The sequence below is a fragment of the Babylonia areolata genome, chromosome 14, assembly GCF_041734735.1.
Source record: "Babylonia areolata isolate BAREFJ2019XMU chromosome 14, ASM4173473v1, whole genome shotgun sequence".
Classification (NCBI taxonomy): domain Eukaryota; kingdom Metazoa; phylum Mollusca; class Gastropoda; order Neogastropoda; family Buccinidae; genus Babylonia; species Babylonia areolata.
The window spans coordinates 26,920,376-26,943,977 of record NC_134889.1 but is presented as its reverse complement, the minus strand read 5'-3'; the positions used below and the strand labels follow the sequence as shown (position 1 = coordinate 26,943,977).

At 41.0% G+C, this 23,602-nt stretch overlaps 1 protein-coding gene across 1 annotated transcript in view; it reads right to left on the bottom strand.

Annotated features, from left to right (window-relative positions):
• The window catches only part of LOC143289960 (kinesin-like protein KIF14), a 53,388-nt gene that overhangs the window by 25,238 nt on the left and 4,548 nt on the right, over positions 1–23,602 (bottom strand). Inside the window, 13 exon segments of the mRNA XM_076599229.1 lie at positions 470–507; positions 1,249–1,351; positions 2,949–3,200; positions 5,270–5,408; positions 8,060–8,120; positions 9,561–9,672; positions 10,113–10,240; positions 10,611–10,727; positions 12,758–12,865; positions 16,970–17,053; positions 18,098–18,196; positions 22,076–22,166; positions 23,357–23,602. The exon segment at positions 23,357–23,602 is cut by the window's right edge and continues 9 nt beyond it. Coding sequence (XP_076455344.1) covers positions 470–507; positions 1,249–1,351; positions 2,949–3,200; positions 5,270–5,408; positions 8,060–8,120; positions 9,561–9,672; positions 10,113–10,240; positions 10,611–10,727; positions 12,758–12,865; positions 16,970–17,053; positions 18,098–18,196; positions 22,076–22,166; positions 23,357–23,602 — 1,578 coding nt within the window.

Genomic DNA, 23,602 nt, shown 5'->3' with positions numbered 1-23,602 from the left:
GTTGGAGCATGATTCACTGAGCATTAGATTCAAGAATTCCATTAATGTGTGAGTGTGTGCATGCATGTTTATGTAAGAAATAAACAATAATTCATCATCCAATACAGAAAAAAAACTTGAATAAAGCTGCAAGAGTGTGTTTGGGGAGAAACAGAGAAAGAGATGGGGGGGAGATGAAGAAAGAGAGATGGAGAGAGAGAAGAGAGACAGGCAGATTTTGAACTTGTACCTACTTGAATACAGGCCACATGTGCATGTGTGCACTTTAATATGTCAAGTCCATGCATGTGTACATGCACTGCAGGAAAATCCTTCTGAATCACAGATTTGAGGACAAAAATTATTTAGTCACTTGCCATTCAAACTCGTGCCACACAATAGTTTACTTTTTCTAAATCAAACAAAACACCAGCAACATGTTAGCAGTAATAAAAACAAATTAGACAAACAAAAAATAATAGCTTCTTACCTGAAATAATGATCACCTCCCAAAATAACACGATCAGCCTGCAAGCAAAGAAATAAAAATAACTGTAAATATTCCATCCCTGCATTGACATTCATGGGCCACAGAGTTCATGACCTTAGCACCTAAAATAACTTCAATCATGAAGAGAAAAATAATATTTCACAATTCTCATAAAAGCAATAACAACAACAACAAAAAGTGTCTATGACAGACACTGAGGACTCTAAACTTTTAATTACAAGCCAGTTTCTGATTTTATGCTGATAAACATGTGCCGGAAACACAAGCAGCCTGTTTGGTAATGATCTGATCATCATCCTGTTATTTTCTTTAAAGCAACTGTGGGCATTTGAACAATTAGTTAGAAAAATGTATACTCAGTTGTTTTTTTTGTTTGTTTTGTTTTTTTTTGTTTGGTAATTTTTGTTTCCTCAGTACCACAAGTCCACAGAGCACTTTTTTTTTTTTAGTGCTGCATGAAAGACTTCCTTCACTGGCCTGAGAAAATAATGGGAGTGGGGGATAACTCTCTCTCATACAGCCATGCACAATTCTGTTTTTGTACAGATGAACAATTCTTTTGCAGTCACTAGTGTTCATACAACTAAATACATTTGACATGAGTTTTTTTTTCTCTTTTGGTTTTTTTTTGTTTTTGTGCTCTTGCATTTGTTGCTTTTTGATTGGTTGGTGCATCTATCACTCTCTCCCAATCACTCTTGATTATTTCTTGTGATTGCGACCATTCTGGCTTGAGTGGATGTGTGCGTGTTACTCACATGGTGCAGAGTGGTGGGCTCAGTGATGAGATTCCCATTGACGTATGTGGGGGCGTCGCCAATAGGAGTTATGTTGACAATGCCCTCCACATTGTTGATGATGCTGCACACACACACACACATACATGGCCTATAGCATGGAAAGGAGCCAAAGGTTTTTTGTTGTTTTTTGTTGTTGGGTTTTTTTGCTGCCCCATCATCTGCACCGTTTCAGTGGCATTACTCCCACGCCGCTCATTTAGATTCCCCCATACACAGCCACACCCGGGTTCGTCCGTCGCAGTTCCAGCGTCGGCAGTCCACAGGGAACCATCAATGTTAGGTCACCAGGAGGCCACACACCAGAGGAGACCCTGCACTGCTGCTGAGTCACTTTGGTGGTGTTCAGTGGTGCCTGTCCTGTTTTAACGTACTTAGGACACCACCTACTAAGCCCCCTACTAACGACAATAATGGCTTAGTCGCGGAGCCAGACTGAGTGAGCGTCCTTCCCAGAGTGGAGACCGCCACCACGCCCCTCAAACAACAGCCCCCCATGAATCTGCCGACACTGGCGACATTGACAGGACTCATCCCAAGCACAGAAGTGGAGGGGTATCGAAACTGAGGTCACCATGAGAGCAGGGCATGAAAGGCCACAGACTCTGAGACTATTTTGTTTATATTGATGAAGATGGAGGAGGAGGAGGATGACGATGATGATGACGATGTTGCTATGGAGGTCCATTTTGATTTGGGACTGCGTGACAAGGCTGTACTCTACGCTTCCTGTCATAATGATATCCCGGCGTTAACCTGGCCCGAGAGATACAGACACTTGCAGTGTTGGTCAGGTAACTAGAGCAACACACCCAAAGACACATCCTTGAAGTGGATGACACTCGATTGTGTGGTCCTAGTCTCCCCATTTAAGCCCACAGCACACTCAACTCTGGGTAGGAGCCGGCCACGGGCCGAAAAACCCACCTCCACTGGGATTCGAACCCGCGGCCTCCCAGCCATCAGTCCGCGACGCTAACCACTTCGCCACGGCGGCTGGTAGGAGCCAAAGTTTGTAACATGGGAAATTCTTCTATTCTACTAATAATCGATACTTAGGTTAAAACAGACCAGCCAACCCAAAGCAAGACTGGTCATAATACTTTGGACAAGGTAATACAAATGCAATTTGCACACCAATATGTTTTCTGCAAAAAACACAAACATGCACACACACACAATCCGACACAAAAACTTTCAAAACTTTTCATTTCATCATAGCATTTGCAAAATGCACTTGACCAAAGCAAAGTTTGCTAAAAATGTAGGAGTTGGCACGTCTGTTACACTGGAGACCAATAAAGGAATTCATGGAGATTTCGTTTTTCTCTATAACTGGAAAAGCAAAAAAATAAATAAATAAAAACAACAAAAAACAAAAACCTTCTGAATAAAACCTTCTGAGTAAACACACTCTAGATTTCTCTCTTACTAAAATTCTGTTCATTCTCACATTCACTCACTCTCTCTGTCTTTCTCTCTCTCTCACTCACACACACACACACACACACACATAGATGCAAGCACACCCACACACGCATACCCAGACGCAAATCCAGACACACAAACCAACCCAAACCCAAACACATAAACACAAACCCACGCATCCCCACACGCACACACACAAGGAAAAAAAACAACCACAAAATCGACTCACTCACCAGTGGTTATCGGCAATCAGCGCCCCACTCAGCTGGATGTCGTGTGAGGAGGCATGCTGCTTCCGGCCCACCCGGGTCTGTCCCGTCTTAATGATGTAGAGCAGCAGTTCCGACAGCTGGGGGTCCTCGTTCAGGTTCACCAGGTTGGGCATCTGGTTGTCCACCTTGACCGCCGACACCCCAGACTTCTCCAGCTGCTTGGACTCCTCCTGCTTCCTGGCCTCCGCCTGACGCAGCCTCTCCTGCCACGACCTGCGTTTGTGTGTGACTGTCAGTCGTGTCTGACTTCTTCTTCTTCTTCGTTCATGGGCTACAACTCCCACGTTCACTCGTATGCACACGAGTGGCCTTTTACATGTATGACCGTTTTTACCCTGCCATGTAGGCAGCCATACTCCGTTTTCAGGGGTGTGCATGCTGGGTGTGTTCTTGTTTCCATAACCCACCGAACGCTGACATGGATTACAGGATCTTTGATGTGCGTGTTTGATCTTCTGTTTGCTTATACACATGAAGGGGGTTCAGGCACAAGCAGGTCTGCACATATGTTGACCTGGGAGATCAGAAAAATCTCCACCCTTTACCCACCAGGCACCGTTATCGAGATTCGAACCTGGGACCCTCAGATTGAAAGTCCAAGGTTTTAACCACTTCACTATTGCGCCCGTCAGTTGTCTCTGACAATGAGGAAGGGTTTGCAGGACCACTTTCGTGGGGGGCTTTTCATCGCTAGCAGAGCGAGAAGTAGTTCATATGATGTCATGGGCAGCCCCACCACCGTAACTCAGATTCTGAGTTTGCTCTTCCCTTGTTCGGACAACGTTTCAGCAGAGTTTATATAAATGGATCAGTTCGAATATGTAATGGCTGAGATGTGACAAGAAACATGCAAAAATTAAACACAGAAGACTAAAGCAAATAATGGGTGTAATTATAAAACCAAATATATCATGTAAACCTGCAAAAATAGTCACCAAAATTTTTCAAAATCCTTTCATCAGGACAGCGATTTCCACAACGAAATTTTTACCTTTCGGTGATCTGAAAAAAAAAGGAAATGAAGACGCGCATGCACAAGCAGCTCTCACTAAAAATAATCGGGGAATCTCCAAGAAAATCAGACGAAAGTGGATCTGCAAACCCTCCCTAATAACCATCAAAACAGCAGAGGAAGCTGTCCTGACTATCTCGACCAGAATTTGATTATAGTGGAGACTGCCTTTCCCAAGTTAATCCCCACTCTCTCTGCAAAAAGGGCAGTTGGAATTGGGATGGTCCCCAACAGGATATTTAGCCCCAAAGGCTGCAGCACTAAGAGCCAGTACAATCTTGCCTCCTAGTTTGAGAGTCATAGTCTTTCACAAAACATAAAGCTGTAGATGAATTTCCATTACAGTGGAGAAACAATTGATCAAACAGCCCTCACTCTGTTGTTGGCCCAACTGAAAGCTAATGTCAATCTGATATAAGCCGAGCGCTGACATAATAATAATTATCATAATTATGATAATAATAATAACAATAATAAAAATAATGCAGATTGAAATAAAATAATTCTGGAAGCAGAATTCAACTCGCTGCATGAGAACTTAGTCATAATATGATCTTTTGCGTATAATGTTGTATCCCAGTTTTCTGTTGTATGTGCTTCTGTGACTATGGTTTGAACAAAGTGGTATGTGCAAAAGGTCACTGAATCTGATGTCAATAACAAGAAGAAGAAGAAGAATGCAGATAGATGCTCACACATCCCAGAAAGGAATCTGGTGCCATTTACAATAAAAAGTTATACACACATAAACATACATGCCTGAAGTACACCTTACATGAATGAGCATGTTTACACACAAATACGAAAACACACACTACCGCCCACCCACACACATAACCAGCACATATTCTGATTCACATGCACAAACACACAATTTTCTTTCTCTCCCTCTCTCTTTCTGAGTCTTTGTCACATGCAGAAACACACAATTCATTCTCTCTCTCTCTCTCTCTCTCTCTCTTCTCTCCCTCCCTGCCTGCCTGCCTCTCTCTCTTTCGGTCTGTCTCTGCCTGTCTGCCTCTGTGTGTGTGTGTGTGTGTGTGTGTGTGTGTGTGTGTCTGCCTGCCTCTCTCTCTCTCTCTCTATCCGTGCGTGCGTGCGTGCGTGCGTGTGTGTGTGTGTGTATGCCTGCCTGCCTGCCTCTCTCTCTCTCTCTATCCGTGTATGTGTGTGTGTGTGTGTGTGTGTGTGTGTGCGCGCCTGTCTGCCTGCCTTCCTGCCTGCCTGTCTGTCTCTGTCTCCTTCTTTCTGAGTGTCTCTGTGACTGCACCTTGTGAGTTCATCCATCTCCTTCTCCTTGGACATGAGTTTTCCCCTCAGCATGGCAATCTCAGCCAGCCCTGCCTCCTGGCTCTCTTCATTCATTGTTCCAGACTGTCGACGCAGCTTCTCTATTTCCGCCCGCAGCTCTGCACCAACAGGAGAAGGAGGAAGTTTTGTTTCATGTCTCGTCACACACACACTGGTGATTGTAGACATGTTGTTAAAGTATTCGTTTTCATGTTTGAACGGCATCATTTAAAATGAATAAATAAGAAAGGGAAGGGAGGAGGAGGAAACGAAACGAAATGAAATGAAACAAATTCTTATTTCATGAGGGTAGTGGAGTACGCATAGCTGCTTTTTTATATCTAGCACTCAGGAGAGGGAAGTTGTATTGTAGGTTGGGGGAAAGAGGGAAGATGGGAGGATGGAGTCAAACAAGTAAACAGAAGTACAATCAAAGAAAATTACATCATGGACTAAAAAGGAAAGCTGTAAAACGGACAGTCACTCATAGTTATCTCCTCTCTTCTTCACTCCCCTTATTCCTCTCTGCTTGACTTAATCCCCTGTTTCTCTCTTGGTCTTAAGGGAAGGGTAAAAGGGAAGCTGTTCATATAACGAGAGTAATAACTGATAATGAATGTAATAAATTTTCAAAAAATCACCGTTCCAGTGACTACAGATGACACACTTTCACGCTGGTAAGGCTTTAATAACACACAGTCAAAAAAAAAAAGAAGATAAAGTTAAATGTAACATGACTTAAAAAAAAAATGCACTTGATATCTGGGAAATACTTTCTCCATAATGAAATTAGAGATTAATCTGATAATCATCAGACCAAAGTCTGAGAGAGTCCACTGACGAGGTTTTTTAAGTTGACTGGAACAGGGTTCCCAGGTGGTGGGCATGAAGCCAAAAAAGGACCTTTAAAGGACTTTATAAGGACCTCAAATCAGTTTAAAAGGACCTTTGCACCCCAATCTATTTGACATGCAGAACAGCAGACACTTACCTCTCATAAACGGAAGAACAGCTAATCTCATTTGACTGTCGTATTTAGTCTTTGCAATTCACGTCACTGTAGGCTAGGCCTAAGCAAAGCAGCAGCAGCAGGCGTGACTCACAGCCACTGTACCACACTTCGTGTCTGCCACCGAGCAGAAAGCGCACTACTGTTAGGGCCTAGGCCTATAGGCTGTATCCTCCTACAGTAAGTACTGAGTTTCAGACGATCGCGTCGGCATCTTTCAACGCGCTTTGCAACTTGCGGTTTTGGTGTCGAAGGTGTTTCAGTTTCGTTCTCAAGTCTCTTTCTCTTCATAAAACAGGACTTAACAGTACCTTTCAAAAATTAAAAGGACCTCCTGATGAGTTAAAAGGACCAACTTGCTGAATCAAAGCACTTAAAAGGCCTTTTGACCAAAATCCAATTCCTAAGGACTTAAAAGGACTTGAAAGGACCCTACGAACCTTGTGGAAGCACTTATGAAAGTCTCTTTCAAGTATATTATTCAATTTCTTTGTACAAGATGACAATGTGCTAGTTGTCAACACACATCAACCTCTCTGACAGTAAATTAATTTATCACAGAATGTAATTAACCCACTGACAGCTTCTGATGAGCACGCTCATCAGTGAAGGGCTGTCACATCGCTCTGATAAAACAGAACTGACAGGTCAGGATGTTAGTTACCATTCTTCACTTGGACTTCTTCCTCTGTGGACTGCATTACATTTTGCTTTGCAAAGTCAATGACACCATTTAAACCATTCAATCCTACAGAGTTTACAGCCTTAGCAGACTTCCCTGCCAAACTGTTGGGGGAAGGCACAGGAAATATACTGAAATCAACCGGTTTTTTCCTCCAGATGCACACGTGGACACAGCTGGAAATACTGTACAAGTTAGTTCCCTTCGCTTGCAGTTTATGAACATGCAGAAACATGTAAACCGTTTTATTAAAAGGAAATTTTCTTCCTAAAATTACGTTTAAGTAACATACTTACCATGACCCACTAGTGCAGACTCCGGCAGGGGTCTGATTCCTGTCCTGTGCAAACTACTACCCGTCTATGCGGAGAAAACGAAAGTAGCTATGGCTGAAAACCTCCCAAAGTAGGTTACCTCCTTTTTGCATCCCTGACTAACGCCTTCTATGTTTATTAAAACGAAGTTTGATGCCAGAGCATGGTTTAGGCACTGGTATGATTGAGTTAAGAAGGCACACAAACACACACAGACACACAGACACACACACACACACACACACACACAGGACTGCACTTGAAATTCATGCCACACAAACCTCTTTTCACCAAGGCTCAGTGGACTGGCCCAGGGGGTTCTTTTCCTATTTTTACTTTCCCAGACACAGGAGCACAAACTACTTCAAAGACTCAGCTGCTGGTTTGGCCAGAGGAAAATGACCATTTGCAGATGTGAAAAGCATGAAAGACTCATGGACTGAGAAAAACAAGAGGAAGAAGGGACAGAGAGGGGTAGAGATCAAGAGAGAAAAAAATATAGCTTCTACTTCTTCTTCGTTCATGGGCTGCAACTCCCACGTTCACTTGTATGTACACCTGTGGGCTTTTACACATGACCATTTTTACCCCAACATGTATGCAGCCATACTCCATTTTGGGGGGTGGGGGGGGAGAATATACCAAATTTAAAAAAAGAAATTAAGAGTCTGTCAAACAAAATGATGGCGGCATACAAAATGACGGAAACTATAAAAGAAAGCAAGCAAAAATTTTTAAAAAGCAAAGAGACAGTTGGCCACACACCTCTGATGATCTTGGCTTTAGGGTCCTCATTCACTCTCACCACATTGACAATGGAGCGAGTCTGACGGGCATACGTGAGGAGGAGTTAAGGACAACACGTGTCAAAACACAGCTGTCTAATCCCATCCCTGCACTATAAAAAGCACAAATATCAAAATAACATGGTTTTCTACACACTGTTCTATAAAAAGCACACAGGTCAAAACAACACAACTTTCTTATCCCACCATGCAGTCTAAAAACTACAGTTTAGAAGAAAAAAAAATTCTGGCCATATTACTCATAAAGGTAATCTCAGTCAGGGCTGGATACCAGGTAAAAAAAAAAATTTTTTTTTAATTTTTAATCTGTAAATCCTACAGTTTTATAACAGGATGCCTAACAGTTCTTCTGACAGGCTTGTCACAAGACACACAGACAGTTACATAAATGGTTCACAAAAAGTTAAGGACATTCAGGAACTTGCCGTTTTCTTCTTGGGAGTGTGGTGAGATGATGCTGAATTCCCGTAAAACAGCAGTACATGCAGCCAGTGTACACGGCAACACTCATAACCACAGATGCTTTCTTGCATGTGCACTTCCAATTTTTACAATGAAAATCCAAACCTACTGTTTATTAAGGACTTAGTTACTGCCAAGTTTTGGTCGAAACATCAGTTTTTCAAGCACACTCTTCAGGCTCCTTGTGGTGCATGTATGACTAAAACAGTGTCAATTGTGAGTTTGATCAAAGGCCAGTGGCAGGCCAGAATTATGCAGCCTGCATAGTTGAAATCATCTCTTGAATCGGCATAGTTGAAATCATCTCTCGATTTCAATGATAATACAAATCATCTCTTGATTCTGCATTTTGTTCATAGTGTAAATCATCTCTCGATTTTCTTGACTTTTTTTTAAAACAAACATTTTTTTACGAAGTGGTCCTTAAATTCTTGTGAACCCTGTATAACTGTCTCCATGCACAGACAATACGAGAACTAAAGCAGGACAGTGTCTCACACACACACACACATATGCATGCATGCACACACACACATGCATGCATGCACACACACAACACACACACACATGGAGTGGTGGCCTAGTGGTAATGCGTCTGCCTAGAAAGTGAAAGATTCTGAGTGTACAGGTTCCAATCCCACACTTCTTATTATTAATTTATTTTCTCCACCTCCACTGGACCCTAGCTGTGGTCTGGACATCGGGTATTCAAAAGAGACAATAAACCAATGTCCCATGTGTAGCAAACACTTAGCACGTGTAACAGAACCTGAGGCAACGAAAGCTTTGTCCCTGACAAAATTCTGTAGAAAAATCCACTCTAACAGGAGAACACATACACTTGCGTGCACTAAAAAATAAAGAAAAAAAAACCAACAAAACAGGTGGAGCTGCACTGTAGCAACACGTTCTACTTAAAAGAAAGCAACTAGATTTCACCCAGTGAGATCTGTTACATGACAAAGATGAATACGATGCGATACAATATGATACGATACATGTCAAGGATATCGTAGAGTGCTGAGCGTCTCCTCCACATGGTGGTGTGAAGGACTGATGGTGGCGATCATGGTGGTCTTGGAGTTGCCCCCAAGACTCTCCTTCAGCAACCTGCACAGCAACAAAAACACAGGAAAAATAAAATCAGATCAGGTGGTTACGCAAAGACAACTGCATCCTAAACTCTTATCAACTAAGATTAAAAGGTCCCACAGCAATGGTAATCATCATCATCATCATCATCATCATCATAACAATAAAAAATCCAGATAGCACTTTCAAACTTCTCAAAGCACTTTGTAATAACACATCAGTCAGACACAAAGCACACAAGAACGCATACACACATGCACACACATACATGCACTCACACACACACACACACACACACACACACACACATGGAAGAAACAGATGTGGATCCATAGAATACAGAGTACCTTAATAATGAAGCGAGTGCTAGAAAAGGAATATTTTTACTAGATTTAACATCCTTGCCCACACCCACAAACTGACTGCATCACAAGGCATAATCAACGTAACATCCATACCAGGTAAGAACAGAGTCCCGATACGGAATGAAGATTTTTCGCTGTTTCTTGATGGCCACTGAGCGCTCCGACAGCAGAGAAATCACTTTTCCCAGTGTCAACAACGACTTGTTGATGTTGGCTCCTTCCTGCAACAAACATACCTTGTGTCATCAACAAACTGTTTCCATTAGCACGCATGTATACACATGCACTTGCATGCTTACACACACACACACACACACACACACACACACACACACACACAAACATGTAGTACAAACATGAATATGTAGAATAACCAAACAAATGTCCAATAACAGAAAATTCATTCCAGCACACATTTTCATTCTGAATGGAAATAAAACAACAAAGTGATAATCAAAAACATGGACGAGATAAACTAATGCGCACGCACGACACATCCTTGTGTACACTCAAACATGCATACCCAAAAACATGCTTCTAACTGGACTCAGCTCTGGTCCACCCACCATTTCAGGCACCTGAAAGTCTTACCCTGAGTCTCTCCCCTGTGGTTTGGGCCTGCGACTGTCTCTCGCTGCCAGCAAGATCTACCAGATTGATCTTACTGGTGATGGAATGATCATGGTCTTGGTTCTCCACTCGTTCCGTCTGAAAGTCAAAATTTGGTGCTGAAGCATGATCTACTTGCATACAGAAACATATCAATGCTTCTAATTTTTAGTTCATTTTTTCTTCTTTTCTTTTTTTTCTTCTTTTTTTATTTATTTTTTTAGACAATTGTGCCTTGTGGTTAACATACAGTTGACTGCAACTTGTAAGAATCCCAGATGTCAGTTAAACTTTAGACAAAATGAACTATACTGCATGAACATCTCAGTGTGTGTGCAGGTATTTGAGCATATAAATGCTGGAATTTTTTTTCAATCTTTACACTCAATTAAACTGTGACAATCACACAAAGCTATCTCCTTTCTTCTTCACTCCTCTTAATCCTCTCTGCTCCTCTTAATCCCCTGTTTTTCTTAATCCCATACCTGTGACCCAGGCCATGCTCTGTCAGTTTTAGACTAACAGAAAGAAAAGAGCTGGTCTCGTCCTACTTGTGACCAAAAAATACTCTACCAATCAATGATTGATTTGGGTGAGGGATATTGGCTGATAACAGATTCCCCCTCTTAACCCGTCCACCTTCCAAAACCCTACCCCTTCCCTGCATCTTTTCAGTCACTAAAAGAATAACTGATGTTTGTCGCATGTTACTGTACGATTTCAGTTGGCTATGTCAAAAAAAAACCTCACCACTCTTGCCTTCCTGTCGCTTCAAAATGGAACTGATGTTTTCTGCATGTCACTGTATGACTTCAATTTGCTGTGTTAGAAAAAAAAAAAAAAAAAAAAAAAAAAAACACCACTCTTTTCCTGCATTATTTAAGTAACTTAACAGCATAACTGATGTTTGTTGCTTCACTATATGACTTCATTTTGCTGTGTTAAAAAAAGACTTTCCACCCTTGCTTTCCTGTCCAAAACCCTACCCCTTCCCTGCATCATTTCAGTCGCTTAAAAACGTAATTGATGTTTGTTGTATGTCACAGTGTGACTACAATTTGCAGTGTTAAAATTTTTTTTAATTAGAAATAAAAATAAATCACTGTTGCCTTACTGTCCAGAACGCTATGGCTTCCCTGCATCTTTTCAGGAACTTAAAAGCTTAACTGATGGTTCTTGCATGACATTGTATGACTTCAATCTGCTGTGTTAAAAAAGAATTTCTACTCTTGCCTTAGCGATTAACAATAACCAAGAACCAAGCTTTAAGGGGTGTGTTTCTCTCTGTCCCTACACTACAGAAAGGTTTCTTAACTTTAGTGACCCAGTATTCATGGGCACATCTGGTGGATACAGACAAAACAAATTCCTTGTTAACAAGGGTAACAGATAAGCAATGTACATGCTTTTTTGCATCCAGCTCTCACCCTAAAGAGGGACCAAAGCAAAAGAAGCGAATTGCAAACAAAGGAAAAAAAAAGTTCAAAACATAAGTACAATGAAAACACAATTCATCACTCCAACCAACCCCCCTACTTCTGGATCATTCCAACTCCACCATCCACTACCATCCAACCCAGAACAAAGCAAACGAAAAGGAAAGCTTGCCACCACTACAGCCTGAACACAGAGCTTTATTGGATTGACATAGATACTTATGTAGAACTTTCCTCGATCAAAGGCCAGGCTCTATGTGCTTTACAAACACAGTCACTTGCACAACAGGCTGCCTGCCTGGGTAAAGCCAACTGACAGCTGCCTTTAGGTGCACATCATTTGTTTCTTGCCATTCACTCATTCAGGCAAGCACTGGCCAAGCATGCATGCATGCATGCAGACACACACACACACATACACACACACACACACACACACACAATTACAGTGGATTTTACTTTTAAATTTGGCCAGGGACAACTCTCTTGCTGTGGGTTCTTTTATATGCATGCTACACATGAAACCTCACTTTATTATCTCATCTACATGACTAGCATCAAGATCACCACTCAAGGTCTAGTCCCTCCTTCGTATGAGAAGCATGCAATCAAACCCACCCAACCTCCAACACACACACACACACACACACACACACACACACACATGGACGCACAGATGAACAATGTGCATACCCTTGTCTGCGTGAGCACGATGGTGAAGACGGAATGTGACCGACTGCTTTTGTCGTTCATTCCTGTGGCTGCAGTGGCACGATTCTTTGTGCCCAGAGTAATCCACCCCTGAAAATACACAATGGCACCCGCTGAATCACCAAGAACAGTTATGACAGTTCACTGCAAATTACTTGATTGGTTTTTATTTAGGTTCTTATTCAAAACAAAACCATGATGTTACAGGTTTCTTCTTCTTTCCGTTGCATGACCAACATAACCCACCGAACACTGACACAGGTTACAGGATCTTTAACGTACGTATTTGATCTTCTGAGTGCACAACATTCTTCAGACTGTTTTTTTCGCTGGACGGACGTGTCTTCAAGCTCTGTGTTGTTGTTTTTTGGGGGGTTTTGTGGGTTATTTATCCATTCTGTTGTCGTTTAAGTGTATCAGTTGTTGTGGCTGGGATTGTGGTTAGTCAGTTCATTTGGCAAGTTCTGTGTGTGACTGAATAAATGTATGTAAACCATGAATTATTTTAGTCTGTGTTTGTGTTGTCTGGGTGTTAGTGCTGGGTTGGGTGGGGGTTTCTAGTCCGCTCTCTTATAGAGCGTGACAAATGGTGGAGATGCGGGGTACTTAGGTTAGTTAGGGTGGGGGGAGGGTGTGACTGACGTCTTGTTTGTTTTTCTTTTCTTTTCTTTTTTTAGGGTGAAGTTTTACTGAGTAGTGGTTGAGTTCCTTTTGAACTTTATTCAAAGTACACTGATGTTATTGCCCGTTAGTGAATAAATGTTAAAATATTTTTTTTGTAACCAATTGCCGACTAAACTTAGATATTCATCTTTCTTTTGGTTTTGGTTCTGTCACCCAGCCCAGTGGTGAGCTTCTTTAAATCTGTCATACAACTGTTGCTGTTTTTCAGTTATTGTCAGACAGCCAAACTGACTTTGAATAATGCTTTCATTGACAGGAAAGTGGTAGGGTAATCTCCCTCGATTTGTTTTGTATGTAACATTTTGAGCAGTCATTTGTGCATGTCCTTCTGTGTCGCCATTTACCCTGTGTTGGGTTCTGGTCGTAGGACCAGAGGCGTTTTTGTTCGGTACTGTCATGTGCCATTTGGGGTTTGGGGCTTTTTGCCCAGTTGGATGGCACCCTGATGTGAGGATTGTTTTTCCTCCGGGTGGCCAAATTCTGTGTTATCGGTGTTTCTGTGTTCGCCATTTTACCCTAAAGTATGGGTTCTGGTCGCAGGACCAGAGGCGTTCTTTTTGTTCAGTTCTGTCTTGTGCATGTCTTTGGGAGTCACCCTTCACCTACCTTTTGGCTGTCAATAAATAATGAATAACTTTAATTACAACATGCATCATTTTGTTTTCAACAGATACTTCATTTTCAACATGTATTTTATTTCAACTGTTAAATGTGGATATTGCTGATTAATTCAGTTCTTTCTATTGAAATGGGATTACATGAACTTAATTTTCCTTTTTACTTAACCATCAGCATTATTTTACGAGCTTTTAACTTTACTGTAGGATCAGCAACAGTTCAGCACTGCAATGCCTTTTGTTGTGTGGACTTTTGCAACATGGAAGTGGGATGTCTGTTGTGTCAAATGTCTTGTCATACATTGTGACTGTTTTGTTTGTTCCAAATTTAAAATTTGAACTTATGTGGGGGGTATTGTCACAACTCATGACAATCTCGTGTGGAGTGTTTTGTACATGCCCTTCCCCACTCGCTCTCCCCAGCTTGTCTTTTTGTATGTGTGACTCCCGGTTGTACGTTTTTCACGTGCAATCGTGGAGTCATGTGTGTGTTTGTGTCACTGCTGAGCAGAGTTTAAAATTTCTCTGTTCTGTCAGTGACACTTCTCTAGGCTTTTCGCCCGCGGCCTTCTTGGAGGAAGGTCGCGCCTGTTTGGTTCGGGGCTTTTTACCCAGCTGGTTGGCACCTTCATGTGAGGATCGCTTTTCCTCCTGGTGGCCATGCTTCTATGTTCTGTGTGCTCCAGCTCAGAGGGAGTGCCCTGCTGGACGTGTCTTGGTTTTTTTGTTTTTTTATTTCCAGCGTCAGGGTAGTGGTACCCGGTTGGCAGGTGAGTTCACTGTTGCATTGTTGAACTTATCTGTTGCAGTTTGTACTTGTCAGTTGGCTGTTATAAGCGCTGTTTGTTCATTTGTCCTGTTCTGGTAAGATGCGAGATGTTTGATTTTGTTTATTGGGATTTCAGGGTTAATGCTAAAAAAGTCAGGCTTGTATTGTTTTCCTCTGCTGTGATATTTTAAACATAACTTTTAAGAAATTATGACTGTGATTTATTAGGTATGCTTATAAAATTTCAGCCACTAGAAAGGAGTTAACGTTTTCCTTTGTGAACCCCTTTCATTATCTTCACAAGGCTGAATTATCATTGATGAATAATTTCTTTTTTTTCCCCTTTTCTTCCTTCATATGTCCTATATTATCTTCCTTCAAAAAATGTGCTCAATGAGTGAAGTGCGGGGCGGTGTCAACGGAATCTTATAGCGATATTTTAACTGCTGTTTCAGTGTGGTTAAAGCTTTTATCAGTACGTGTTGTGTGTTCATTGAGGGGGGGCAGGGGTAACCCTACCAGAAGGGTAATGAAATCTATGCAGTTTTCAGCATCCCACTTCCTGTGCCATTTGTCCTTCCACCTGTGTCGGCCGGGTGGCATTGGTGCTTCAGTTGTCTGTTGTCAGCAGTTTTCCCCGCTGCCCTCTTCTCGTCACTGTCATCGTGTACCCGCTTTCATCGTGTACCCGCTTTCATCGTCGTTTTCTTCAGTCTTCGTTGTCCACGTCATCGTTTGTTTATTTGTTTTTTTATCATCTGGTGTTGTGCAGAGTGTTTCAGGTTTTCTTTGTTTATCAACTGTCCTGAGTGCACAACATTCTTCAGACTGTTTTTTTCGCTGGACGGACGTGTCTTCAAGCTCTGTGTTGTTGTTTTTTGGGGGGTTTTGTGGGTTATTTATCCATTCTGTTGTCGTTTAAGTGTATCAGTTGTTGTGGCTGGGATTGTGGTTAGTCAGTTCATTTGGCAAGTTCTGTGTGTGACTGAATAAATGTATGTAAACCATGAATTATTTTAGTCTGTGTTTGTGTTGTCTGGGTGTTAGTGCTGGGTTGGGTGGGGGTTTCTAGTCCGCTCTCTTCTAGAGCGTGACACATGGGAATAAACAAATTAACAGGAGCTCAAAAAAACAAAAAAACATCATCCTCTCAATCCCATTTCTCTAATACTGTGACCAGTGATGGGTTGTTTGAGGTGATCTTAGCAACGCGAAGATTTCTTGGCAAAAAGAATTCTAGTTATGATGATGATGAAGAATTCTCCAAAGTCCACACCAAGTCCACAAACAGGAAAGAACGGGAAACGCCAAGCAAACTTCGCACTGCAAAGATTGCTCAAGCAGCCCAGCCCAGGATCCACAGCTCTGCCAAAAGGCGAGCAAAGAATTTTACAGGCAGTATAAAAGTATACTGCCAATTGTTGTTCAAGCAAATGGGCAAATACTTTTATCAGACTTTTATGAGAGCTTTCTAACATTTAATCAGTGGACTCTCTCAGATTTTTGTCAGATTCACAGACCAGTTCCAAGTTTTAATTTTCAGACTATTATCTAATTCATTATGGACTACACATTGATGTATAGTCAACTGCATAAATTTCAGTAATTGACAGTTCAGCATATCAAATTGACAGTTCAGCATATCAATTTTTGGCGACAATTTGATGAAGCCTTACCCGCACACAAGTGTGTCATCACACATTACAGGGAACGTTGATGTTTTTGACTTTTTGCATTCATTATCAGTTGTTTCTCTTGTTAGATTAACAACTTCTCTTTTACAAAATCAATTAAGTAATTCTATATGATTAAACTTGAATATTTCAAATATTCATCTTTGATTTCACTGTCCATCTACCTGATTTCCCCCAACTCACCCTCAACCTCCTCTCCTACCTTTTAAACAATAACATTCTGACATAAAAAGGAAATTTTCTATTAGTTTGCACATGACAGGAATGTCAGACCCCTGCCGGAGTCTGCACTAGTTGGGTCACGGTTAAGTATGTGTAATTAAAATCAATACTCTTAACAAAATGTCTACAATCACCAGCACATGTGACAGGACATTAAACAACTTCCTCCTCCCCCACGATCCATGCCTGAGGTTCTGACATCTCTTACCTCCACATCTTCAAAGGAGTTGACGACAAAGGTGGACAGGCCCTCCACGTAGGGGCCCAGAACCGGATGCTCTCGCACTTTCAGCTGCACACATCATAGCCTCAGTTGCAGTATCACATTATGATTCCTTAGTAACCATATTTTACAAGTCGCTGTGGATTTCAAGGCGCACCATCCAATTTTTTTTTTTTTTTCTAATTCAGATTCTCGCAGTACATACGGTGTATCATGTTTTAAGGCACACATCAAAACTATAAACTAAAGCAAAACTGATAAAGCAATTATGGGTCAATCACTGTCACTGTTTCAGCTGCATTTGCATCTGCGGCCAATGTCAATGTCAAATATTCCAAGACTTATCACAAAGTGAAAGTACAAAAGCAAATTCTCGTACATTTGTACACTGATGCAAAAAATCAAGGCTATGTTTAATGTTATCATGCAGTAATATATGAAGAAAAATATATCTTTATATCACAATGTGCACTTTTAATCACTTCCAGCTTGATTTGTCTGTCTGAACATCTGACCAATATCTCTCTCTTTCTCTCTCTTTTTCATTTCTTTTCTGCAAACAGATTACCTCTGTCAGTGTCAATGTGCTTTGTTTTGTTTTTGTTCTTCTTTTTAATTACCTGCTGAAACTGCAGTGTGACACTATTTGTATTTGTTTGTATTTGTATTTCTTTTTATCACAACAGATTTCTGCATTAAACTAACAGCAGTTCCAGCATGTAAGCATCCAAGAAAAAAATATATTTCAACAGGAAAAATACCTTTCTTTAGCTCTTCTTCCTGTTGTTCTACACTTCCTCTATATCCACACTCAATATTCATTTCAAAGATAATGGCAATAATAATGGATACTTATCCAGCACACTATCCAGAAATCTGCTGTTGGTGCTTTACACAGGACAGTCTCAGCTCATTAGATTCCTATGTTCAAAATAGTAGCTAAATATAAGCATAGAAACACAATTATTCAAACTAACCAGACAATATAAATATATCCCAAACACTAAAAGCACAATTGGATATTATATGCATAAATAAATGAGAGACGGATAAAAGTCCAACAAAGACAGGGGACGCAGATTAGACAGTCCAACAGAATGAACTGTAACCTACTGTTGCTTTCTTGCCGTTTTTCTCCTTGGACGAGGCCAGCAAATCATGGATCTTTTCATTGTAGATCTCAAAGAAGCTGATCTCTACACTGATCTTCACCTGGTGAGACAACAAAATCGGTACTTCATCACTTTCTATCCAATGGTATACAGACAAAATCAAACCTTTTCTCCTGAAAATGAACACTAATCGCTCTGACACAAACATCCAACTGTCATAACGGTGAAGTAAAGCTGCTCGAATTACAGCCCTTCTAAACCAGATTGTAAACCAGTGAAGGATTTGCTTTGGTTTTTCATCTCCTCCACACAAAAAACACACGAAGGACAATCTCAGTTTATGCTGAACATGAGGCTGTAACAGAACCAATTCCAACAATGTTGTGATACACAAGAGCAGTACACACACACACACACACACACACACACACACACACACACACACATTCATTATTGCCTCTTCTGATCCAACATATGCAAGACACCATCTATTAACCCCCTTATCAGTTTGGCAAGTATAATGATCAGCTTGTACTAACAGTCGCAGAGCCTGGCCCAGTGAGTGCCACGACCACCAACACATCATTCCAATCAGTCCCCATGAATCTGCTTACGTTGACGACTGATTCTAATCCTGAACACAGGAGGGGAAATTCAAGGTCACATCAATTAGTCAATAACAGGATATTTATACATAATATCATATAAAATGAATGAGAATCAGAAAGATGACAATGCCCCTCCTGAGGTAGGTATTTAGGTTTGAGGCTTAGTGGTAAGTTTGTACTCTTCACTCCTTTTCATAAGGTGTCAGTCAGGAACAACGTTCTCACGGACACATAATCTGTGAGTGTGAATGGGTGGCACTCAACAGTGTGGTCCCAGTTTTCTCATACAAGTCCAAAGCAGACTCAACACTGGGTAGAAGCCAGTTGTAGGCTGAAAAATCCAATAATTATATTTGCTTCTGATCAAGTTTGAAGGCATACCCTCCATATTATCAGTCTGCGATGCTGTTTGCCTCAGCTGCTGGTTTTGTGTCAACATATAAATTGATTAACTGCTGTAATGATTTTAAGAACACAAAGTTTCTGATTTTAAATAAATGATAACAAGCAATCTTTACTGTTATATAATGCAATTTGATCCTTTTTCTCCTGATGACACACACAAAAAAATGTTTGGCACTAACTGCCATGGCAAAGTGGTTAGCATCTCTTTGATTTTTAACTGGGTGAACCAGTGGCATTCTGTTCAAATACTTCAGTTCAAATAAAATCCTGACCTGGGGTGACATATAAGTCCATTATTTGAGGAGCAAGAAATTGTATGGCCATGGGAAAGGGGGCAGATCATATAGCTCATGTCTCTGGTGAGACGGTTCTTTTTCCATGATTTCTAGGATTTCCTACTTTTTCTTCTTGACGCACAATGTTTGGTGCAGAATGAAATCAGTCCAGACTGTATGATTTTTAGTCCAGAATACAGTTTACCACATATCATGAAGTGATTATATAGCTGAACTTTTGATTACAGTGTCAAGCATGTTGGTCATTTTTCCCCATGAAGTCACTAAGTTGCAGCGCAAACACCATTGTACAAACTCACTGGACACTTTCTTGTGTTTGTCTCTTTGATCATGTAACTGCAATCTGGGGGTGTCTTGTTGTTCTGTGGTTTGTGTGACATTTTTTTCTTTTCTTCTTTTTTTTTTTCTTTCTTTTTCATTAACTGTTGATTTGTCATTGAGGCTGGCTGAGTGTGAAAAATTAAAATTAAAAAAGGTATGACAAACATCACTTTACTTTCTCACCAAACCTCCCTTAACCCAACAGTCCAAACTCCCTCTATTCAGTCACTAGAAACATGGGGGTGGGGGGACACCCAATGTTAATATCCATTTACACACACACACACACACACACACACACACACACACACACACACTCATGCACAACTGGCTGGTAGACTAACAAAGGATAAGGACCATGCCCAATTCTTCTGCAATGGCTATGATACAGCAAGCCCACCAGGAACGCCACAAAAACAACAAGCTGTAACAGAAATTAGCCTCCAGTGACTCTGGGCCTAATACACACTCCAAACACTGCTTTTCTGACAAAAAGTGACCAGTCAAGCATACGCTTTTTGTTCACGAACCAGCACTAACCTACAGATAAAAGGGTGACGCTGCACTAACTACAGAGAGCTTGCTGGTGACCTTCTCAGTTTCATGTGAGAGGAGGAAGATAGACTGTTGCATGGTGTACACCCATTCAGCCATTCATGACAACTTTGTTAAACATTGCATGACAGCAAAGGAATGGCGTTGCTGACCCTGACCACCACCACACTGAATCCTGTAGTTTGAGAACAAAGCACAATACTCATACAGCGTGTCAGAAATTGATCCTGCCCAACATTATAACACTGTTGGCATGGGTCTCATTGCTGTACAGAACTTTATAATCCAACTGGAAATGATGTGTGCATATATATATATATATATATATATATATATATATATATATATATATATATATATATTCATGATTTATATACATGTGGTTTTTGTCTTTTTCCCAAACAACATGAATCATGATAGCAAAGGAAAAAATAATTATCCAAAAATGTATATTGAAGATAAAATAAACGCATTATATAATTTTTTAACAAAATAAATCATGAGAGGGGTGAAACAGAAAAAGTCAGACGACAATAAACACACTTTTGAACACTAACACCATATAACAAGCAATCCAATGGTAATTCCACAGTATTTCAACTTCATCTAACAACTGCAAAACTACTGGTAAACGCCTAGTAAACGCCCAACCCCACTGCCCCATTCTGGGTTAAAAACTGTCACCATAGTACTTCAAGTTCATGTAAACTGCTCTGTTAACGCCCAGTATCTAGACAATGCCTACCCCCATTCTGGGTCAAAAAAACAGTTAAACTGTGCATGGTAAAATACAATGCCCCTTGTTAACGCCCACACCTTGTAAATGCACTTGAAAAAAAAAAAAGGGGGAGGGGGGAGAAAATTATTATGAACTTATAATAATTCAGTTTGTCATTTGTGATTGTGTTGCTTTACAAAGCAGTGCAGATTTTGATCTTCAGACAAAGACCAGAATACCTGCATGAGAAGTGGCATGTATCACTGAAAAAACACAGTGCAAGTGTTGTTGTGTAAGCATGACATTACTCCATGACGCACTGTCTTGTTTCAGTAGCCAAAGTTTTGTCCCAGCCCTGCCCAGTGGTCAGCAATGTATGGTAAAACTCAGGAAGGGAATGGGCTCCTGTAAAAAGCCCACCCTAAATGTTGGGGTGAAATTTGTGCAAAAATGATATGAGTATCTATATAGCACCTATCTTTGGTCCGGGACCAAACTCCTAAGCGCTTTACAAACATTGAGTCATTTGCACAACAGGCTGCCTACCTGGGTAGAGCCGACAGACAGCTGCCATTTAGGCACTCATCATTCATTTCCTGTGTCATTCAATCAGGTTTCAGTCACAAACACATACACACTCATACAGACATGCACTGATGTAACATTTTGCATGTGTGACCATTTTGTTCATTTACCCCTCCAGTTAGGCAGTCATACTCCGTTTTCAGGGGTGAGCATGCTGGGTATATTCTTGTTTCCATAACCCACTGAACCTGATATGGATTAGTGGATCTTTAACGTGCGTATTTGATCTTCTGCATGTGTATTCACACGAAGGGGCTTCAGGCACTAACAGGTCTACACATACGTTGACCTGGGAGATCAGAAAAATCTCCAACCTTTACCCATCAGGTGCCGTTACTGAGATTTGAACCCAGGATCCTCAGAGTCAGATTGAAAGTCCAATGCCTTAAGTTTAACCACTCTGCTACTGCGCCCGTCAAAGAGAGGGAGGACACTTACAAAGTAGTTTACAGTAATTCCAATGAGACCATTCAGACGTGTCTCCAACTCACCTTGTCCTTGCCGCTGACCCGCACAGCTCTGCAGAAGAGCTCTTCACAGAACCTGGGGATGATGCCCCGGTCCTCTCCATGCCCCATGATGCTGCAGGGTGTAAGAGTAAGACAATGGAGTTATGCTTCCTACTCTTGGAGTGTATGGTCAATGAGACGTAAAAGGTCCTGTAGCACTTTTTTTTTTCACCCATCTGGGTAGTGATTGTTATATCCACTGTGAACAGAGTTTGGCATAGGAAGGCAGGGCCCAATCCTCTCTTTCCAATGGGACATGGATCAAAAGTAAAAATACAACTTCTTCCATTCTCTTTTGTTAATCACATGTTTTTTTGTTAGCTTTTTTTTTTTTTTTTTTTTTAAGAGTGAGGTTGTCTTTGTGAACAGCATGGTGAACAGCAGGCAGCCCATTTTCCTTCTTGTTTCTCCTCCCCTTGCTCTTTAAACTCAAATTTGAGCCAATGTATAAGGATGGGAAAGCTGGTAATAGAGCCATTGTTGGACTCCAACTTCAACAATGCAACAGAACAAAGATTTCAACTTACAACTTTTTAAGACTTTGAGACCTGGTCATTACCACTCTTAGGTAAACCTAAAATGTGATGCACCATGGCAGAACCAGACAGATGCTGGACTTCTGACCCAGTGTTTACCAGTGACTAGAGTTCCAGGCCCTGTTTCAGCGTGGTGTTGTACTGTTGAAAAAGGCGCTTTTATAACTTTGGTCAGAGACTTGAGGCTAAAATGGTGGAAGAAAAGGATTGGGCCCTGCTTCCTATGCCAAGACCAAAGCACAACGAATATGTCTTCCAACATTTTAAACTTTTTAAGTCAGAGTAAATAATGCACACATTTTCAGGCCATGCGTTACTTCATTATTTCATCAGAAATACAATTTTTTGGAACTGATTACTGCTGTTTTTGTTTTTCATTTTCAAAAATGAAATATATATATATATATATATATATATATATATATATATATCAATATTTTTTCTGTAAAATCTTTCATAATAAGTTATAACTGTAAGTATAACTTCAAGTGTAAAGTATAACCATCATAACTTCAAGTGTAAAGTATAACCATCAATCAATCATATAAAATCAATGGCTATGCAAGTACCTTTAGCTCTTCCCACTGCTCATCTGTCCATAAGCAAAGAGACAGGAGCTGTAGCCTTAAAAAGCTTTCCCCAGCATTTTCATTTTAACTGTGAGCCTAAACCAGTAAATGTAACCATCGTTGAAATGTCAGAAATCAATGATTCAATGTCCATGTACCTGTAGCTTTTGCCACTGCCAGTCTGTCCATAAGCAAAAAGACAGGTGTTGTAGCCTTCAAACGCTTTCCCAAGCAGTGGCTGTGCCAGGCAGGCATACACACGGCCTTGATCCGAGAAATCCCCGTGGTCCCGATCGAAGGACCAAAAGGAAAAGTCATAGGTGAACCGATGAACACCACCACTGTCTGTGGTAACTGTCGTTTCATTGCCATTCATGGACACCATACGCTTGACGTTGGCATCT